Source organism: Pelodiscus sinensis, chromosome 5, assembly GCF_052426305.1.
Source record: "Pelodiscus sinensis isolate ZL-2025 chromosome 5, ASM5242630v1, whole genome shotgun sequence".
Classification (NCBI taxonomy): domain Eukaryota; kingdom Metazoa; phylum Chordata; order Testudines; family Trionychidae; genus Pelodiscus; species Pelodiscus sinensis.
In genome coordinates, this window is record NC_143056.1 from 45757357 (window position 1) to 45764277 (window position 6921).

The following is a 6921-nucleotide window of genomic DNA, read 5'->3' on the forward strand; positions in this document are numbered from 1 at the left end:
TTTTAAGTGCCTTTCATATAGATTGATAATAGTGCTTGTATAAAAGTAATTCTTGCAATTGTCAGATTAAACAAAAAAGAAATACTTTGGAAAAAGAGCAATGAGGATATGGAAAAGCTTGCTTAGTAAGATAATGCTTTTTAAATTAATTAATTAAAAAAGTAAAGCAAAAGCACTCAAAAAATGGAGAGCTTAATTAGAGCTATTCCTTACTTTAAAATATGCTTACTTCTACTCTGATTCAGTTTTGTGGTTCTCCCCACTGTTACATTCGTCTAACTGGGAGCAGAAGTAGTAGCAAATAGCATATTTTTCTCTCTGAATCTGTGCTGGTTTAAGTTTTAAGCATTCTGTCTCCCAGCGTACTCATGTTTCTGTTTTTCCGAGAGGAAGTGGATGGCTCAGGTCACAGGTGATGATTAGACTGCCATCTCTGAGCTGTTGATCCATATCCAGCCTAGATTATTTGGAAATATAAAGTCAATGTGAAATAAACTAGTAGTTCTATCAATTTCCTTGGCTACGTCTAAACTATGATCCTCTTGCAGAAGAGCAAATGCAAATAGAGCACTCATTTGCATATGTTGTGCTCTCATTTGCATTTCCTCTTTTCTCTTTTGCGCAAGAGGTTTTTGCGCAAAAAAGCGCTGTGTAGATGGCACCTTTTTGCGCAAAAAGAGGTTTTTTCCAAATGGCTCTTGCGCAAAAAGGGGGTTTTGCACAAAAAGGTGCCATCTACACAGCGCTTTTTTGCGCAAAAACCTCTTGCGCAAAAGGGAAAGGAAGAGAAAATGCAAATGAGTGCGTGACATATGCAAATGAGTGCACCATTTGCATTTGTTCTTCCGCAAGAGGATCATAGTTTAGACGTAGGCTTGTGGATAAGCAATCATGGTTGGTTTCAATCACTGCCCTTACGGGCAGTTTCAGAAGAGAAGCCAAGAAGTGAATGGGACTGGAGACTGAATTGCCTTTTCATTCCTAAATATAGATTGTTTAGAATGGGGTTTGAGGTCTATTGGTGGAGTAAGGAATTATTTTGCTGCTGTTGCTGTTCTGTGCCTAAATAATGACCACTAGTATCCATCCAGAGCCATCAGTCCAGTACCTCTCACAAATACTAAATACATTCTTTTTTTAAGCAGAAAAGTTTATAATCTTTTATGCTATCAGGATTCACATTTCTCAACCTTTTGCCATGGCCCTCCAGCAGAGAGGAAGGAGCAGGGACCTGATATTTCTAATATAAAGAACAAACCAAGACACATTTTTTGTTTGTGTCAGGGGACCAGATTCCCTCGTGATGGACACAGGAATGGATAGCCTTTATACATAATACATTAACAGTAAAAGGCAAAATTAATGTATTGTTTAATTTTTGGTTGTTAACCCTGAGCACACACCACATTATCATGAGTAGCTAATAGACTATGTAAGGACATATAATATAGTACTGCCTAATTCTGGAATCTTTACTCATACAAGTAGTTCTTACTCACACAATCCTACATTGTACCTTAAACCTTAACCTTGCACTGCCCCACACATAGTCCAAAGAGCAAATTGTGAATCAGACTCATAATGCCACCCTTTCCCACTTGTTCGGAGGAAGGAATAATTTACTTCACCCTTCTTCATGAAACAATTTTCTCCTGGCTGTGCCCAGCCAGCTACTGTGGGCAGCAAGATGGGAAATTGGAGCCAGTGCTCTTTCCAAGGCATGCCCGCTCTCTGCCCTCTCACTCACCACCCTTGTTCTCCTCTCTACAGCCTCAATCACTATTTGAACAACTGAGTACCAAGGTAAGGAGGGTCTGAGTAAAAGCTGTGACCAACAAGCCAATTCACAGTTCTGAAGTCAGTGTCCTTGCCTCCATTTGAGCCTCTTGTAAACCAAAGTATCTACTGGATTCCTCATGCTGCAATTGTATCTGGATGATAACAAGTCTCATATACCCAGTTACAGCATGAAATCCTTTTCACATGAGTACTTTCATATCTTTTAGCAAAATAATGGTAATAACAGTGGCAGTGATGATATTGGCACACACTTTACTTTGGTGAAAGATCAACAATTACAAAGTGTAAGCTAAATGTGTTCGAAACTCTGCTTCAAAATCTGTAGTGCAATATGGCCCAGAATTATTAATGTGATTCAATTTAGTCTTAATTCATTTTAAAAACACTCTGTTCACTGGGAAAGCTTCCTATTAGAGGAAATTTAAATCTTATTAAAGATGTCAACCGTATTATTAACATGTTTTGCTTCCAGGTTTCATGTTGCAGTGAGTTAGTATGGTTGCCTTTTATCTTTAAACATTAGATTTCAAATTCTAACTTGCAGTCACAAGTGAAAATGGATTTGGTCTCAACCTAGACCCTAACCTTGCAATAGGGATATGCAGGGACCATTGTTTTTATTTGGATTCAATTAATAATCCTCATTTGTCTCTACTCCAAAGAGTTTACATGGCAAAGAAACTAATACAGGGTCTACTTGTTTTATAGTTCTTTGGGCAGGAAACTACATCTTCCTGGGAACTGATCCAAGGCTTTAAAACTCATTTCCACAGAAATTAAGAATTACCACAAACTTCATCACTTTTTGTTCTACGTGCAAAATGCAGTTCCTTTCCCAAACATTGGAAGCTTGTAATAAATCACACAAAAGAACACACTACTACACAGGTTAGTTTCCCCTCCAGGGAGAGGACTGGAGAAGAAACCACTTGCTAGTCACATGACATAATGTATCAGAGGAAGGATGTGGTATAAGAACATGAAGAAAACTGAACATTGACTGAATATTATTGCAGATGTTAGAAATCAGTCCAGTGAAAACCACAGCAGCCACCTAATGTAGACACATTTGAATCAGTTTAACATTTTCTTTAAATCAGTTTATCTTAATTCAGTAATTTCCTGACCAAAGCTAAGCAAATTTAAGAGTTAAACAGGTTGGAGTGTGTGCGCCTAATTAGGGATTTGCACCAGTTGAACTAAACTGATGTTATGTCCTTATAGGCTAAGTCTGAGAGATATTGCCAGAACTGTATGGAACTGAGCAATACAAGCTAGACTTTCCGTCAGTGACAAGCTCCCACAGCTGGAGCTGAAGTACCTGAAAGATGATCATGGGCTTGTACCCACCTGTGTTATGCCCGGTTCACGCTACTGTGCCATTGGCTTACCGGGGTATGGAGGTGTAACACTATGTGTGTGGGTTACAGAGGCAAGGAAAGAAGGTGGGTTGGGTGGGAGTCTTGTTTAATCTAATGTTTCCCTAATGGTGGAAACGATTTGTCATTCAACAAAACAAGGATGTGCGGTCAAGCCTCACTCCTGCTACACTTCCTTTGGAGGAGGCGAGGGCGGTGCAAGGAGAAAGGGTTGGCTGGGGCTAAGTCCAGCTTGGACTGGGAAGACCAGGAGCTTGCAGAGCCTCGCCACTTCGCAGCGGGAAGGGAAGATGCGCGGAGCGATCCCCCTGTGCCTCCTCCTCCAGGCCAGCTCGGTGCTGGGCGGTGCGGAGCAGCCCAGGGGGAACCACACCTGGTGCGGCGGCTCTGGGGCCTGTTACAGTGTCCACTTCGCCCAGGTGCCCTTCAACGAGGCCCAGGAGGAGTGCGCTGGGCGCGGGGGGGCGCTGAGCACGGCCAGCGGGCAGACGGAAGTGCAGGACATCCTCGCACTGCTGAGCGCGGCCGCGGCCCAGCCCGGCTCCGAGCCCTGCTCCGAGCCCTGCCTGTTCTGGTTGGGGCTGGTGAGGCTAGCGCAGCAATGCACCCAGAAGGACCGGCCCCTGCGGGGCTTCTCCTGGCTGTCGGGCCCCCAGCGGGCGCCGCAGGACAAGCCCGAGGAGCTGGACAAGTGGGTGAAAGAGCCAAGGAAGTCGTGCATCACCCAGGGGTGCGCGGGGCTGCAGGTCACCATGGAGCGCCGGGGACTGAAGCGCTGGGGCTGGCGGGAGCGCTCCTGCCGGGACTACAGCAGCCAAGGCTACGTGTGTAAGTACCAGTACAATGGCACCTGCCCCGCCCCGCGGCCACAGGGCGCCCGCCGCCTGCTCTACGCGCTCCCCTACCAGCTGCACAGCGCCGCGCTGGACTTCAGCCCCCCGGGCACCCAGCTCCTGGTGGCCTGCCCCGAGCCCCGGGGAGACGTGCGGCTGGTCTGCGAGCTGGGCCAGGGCGGCTACAACTGGACGGGTGCTGGGGAGCAGCTGTGCCCTTGCCCCAGCACTGGAGCCTGCGTGGAGCCGGGAGCCTGCGCCCCGGGGCCTGACAAGAAATCCTGTGTGCGCCCTGGGCCCAGCGGGGGCTCGGCCACAGCGGGGCCCAACGCCACCCTGCCTGCAGGGGGCACTGTCCGCAGCGGCCTGGCTGCGCCCTCCAGCCCCCAGCCAAGTGCAGCTGGGGAGGTAAAGTCCTCGGCCTCCTCCACTCACGTCTTCCTCCTGGTGGCCACGGCTGTGCTGACTGTGGTGATCCTGGTCGGGGCCGTGCTGGTGCTCTTCAAGCTCTGCTTCGCCAGCCCCTCGGCTAGCCGGGTGGGCAAGGAGCCGGCTCCAGGCGCCGCCGTGGACAGCGATCCAGAGGCCAACCTCACCGAGTCCAGCTCCGAGGATTCCCTGGAGGCCAGGCGCCCGCAGCCCGGGGGAGACCTGGCCGGGAGCTCGCAGGGCGAGCGCAACCCAGAGCAGGGAGCTCTACCCGGGAACTAGGAACCGCCAGGGCGCAGTGGATCAAAGCAGCTTAATTTGACGTGACCCAGCTGAGACTTTCCTTTCCTGAGAGTGACCCGGACCGAGGAGGGAGGATGCTTCGCGTGAAGGCAAAACTGGCTTCTTCTCAGGAGGCGCAGGATTTGGCGATGTTTCCAGGAGACCCTGCGGATCTCATCGCATGTGTTTTTTAAAGCATATGGCCCGGCTTGGAAGACGGATCCATGAACATGCAGCTGCAAGGAAAGGGTCTGGTTGGGATCTCTGCAATATAGGGTTTGGGGTGACCTTCAATGCATTTACACTTTATGGTCAGACTCGATTGCCAAACGTTAGGCACCTACGCGGCTTGTTTTTCAGAGCACCTGCAGCTTTTGGGTAATTTTCTCTAGGAGTTTTTAATCACGTTCTGACACGCGGGTCACTTATTTAGGTGCCTACATAAATGGCATATAGATGTTGGTGCCTGAGTTTCAGAAGGGCGAATGACCCGAAGGTCCCATTGACATCCACTGGAGTTCTGGTTCTTAACACTGGCAAGCAACCAAGTCTGAACATTTCGGCCAGGGTGCCTTAGAAATTATAAATTAGCCCTGGGTGTACAATATTTGAGTGATAATTGGAGGCTTTGCCTTTATTTTGAATTGTTGTTTGAACTTTTGGAGATAGAAATGTTCATAATTTTGTTGGAAACTCAGAGCCAAACACTATTTAACCAGATATTATGTTCATTGCTGTATTTGGAAAATTGAAGACAGCCGGGTCGGCTTATTGAAAACTGATTTCTATTTCAGTCCATGGAAGAAAAATAAAGGTTGCTTAAGAACCTAAATCATTGTTTAGTTTGTTTTTCATACAATATGCAGTTATGCAGAGTCCTTGAGCAGCAAAATATTCTGCACAGATGATAGCATAACTCCTATCTTTCTATTCAAGTGTTTAGATATAAGGCAGTTTAATGCAAAACTTTCTGAGTGCGCATAAGGCATCCCCATTCTGGTTGTGCAACCCTCTGTTTATAAAGTTGCCAAATTTTTCAGGTTGGAACAGTGGATATGAGTCCAACTATAGCCCAAATCTGCTCTCCTTCCTCACATGAGTTTGGTGTATTGATTTCAATGGGTTTCCCCTGAGAATAAAGACAGGAAGATTTGCCCTCTGTGTGCCTCCTTAGGTGATGCAATCCCTTTGTTTGTGATTTCCTTTCAAAAGTCCCACAAATCAGTCAACAGTCTAGGCACACGACTTACTTTATTTGCAGCTCAAAATGCTGATATCCCCTTCCACTTATGGCATTGTTGATTCTCAGTTAGGGTATTCATGCCAAATATTGATTTTAAGTCTTCTAAATGCACTAAGAGACAGGTTAACTGGAAACCTTAAAATCAGAGCTTGGAATTTGTCTGTTTCTTAAACATTTTATAGTTTTTTTTCCTGTCCAGACCCAGCCTTAACTCTTTTTCTTTGCCCTCTCTCAATTTTGAAGCTTTGATTTAATAAATGTAGTAAATTCCTAGACCTATTCTATGAAAAGATTAGCTTTGAAAATGTATGCCGATGTAAAGTGATGATATGGCTAAAGTTTGTCTCAGTGATTTTTCTTAAAGATCTTGAAATACTTAGAGTATCTTCTACTTCAGTCTAGTCCTGGCTAATCTTTGTGACCTCTGAAAAGGGTCCTTTGATTTCTGGCAGGTAAATCACAGCACAGTTCATACATGTGTGGCAGAGGGCTGCACCAACCTCTGCTAATGACACTAGGTCTGCTACAAGCTCCTTTCCAGTTGGCTACTTCTAACAGATGGTGTCATGAGATGCAACTAACTGCTGGGAGGCCTTCTTCTTCCAGCTCTGGGTGTTAACTCCTTGCAGGTTCAGAACCCTCTTCTGTTGCTTGTTCACACACCCTGCTGTTTGTTCACACATCCTGTTGCTCCTCTTCCTGCTTCCAGTAGGTCACCATGTGTTTTCCTCCTTCACGGGTATCACGGTCTCTCCCTTCAGACTGTCTGAGGCAGTCTTCCCAGTCACTGTCCTGTATGTGCCTCTTCTCCAGTGGCTAATAGAGAAACTCAGGCTCACTCTCTACTCTAGGTTCCAGCTCAGGGATACCCTAATCAGTGGCCAAGTTATATAGTATCCCACCTTGCTACCACTTCCATGAGCCTGTCCATATGCCTTCTCTTTCAAGCTTCCAT

At 46.4% G+C, this 6921-nt stretch overlaps 1 protein-coding gene across 1 annotated transcript; it reads left to right on the forward strand.

The window, feature by feature from the left end:
- Nucleotides 1–3336: 3336 nt before the first annotated feature.
- Nucleotides 3337–5555, forward strand: CLEC14A (C-type lectin domain containing 14A). The gene has a single exon (XM_075926897.2). The coding sequence runs from the start codon at nucleotides 3470–3472 to the stop codon at nucleotides 4721–4723; it is 1254 nt and encodes a 417-aa protein (XP_075783012.2). The 5' UTR covers nucleotides 3337–3469; the 3' UTR covers nucleotides 4724–5555.
- Nucleotides 5556–6921: the final 1366 nt, after the last annotated feature.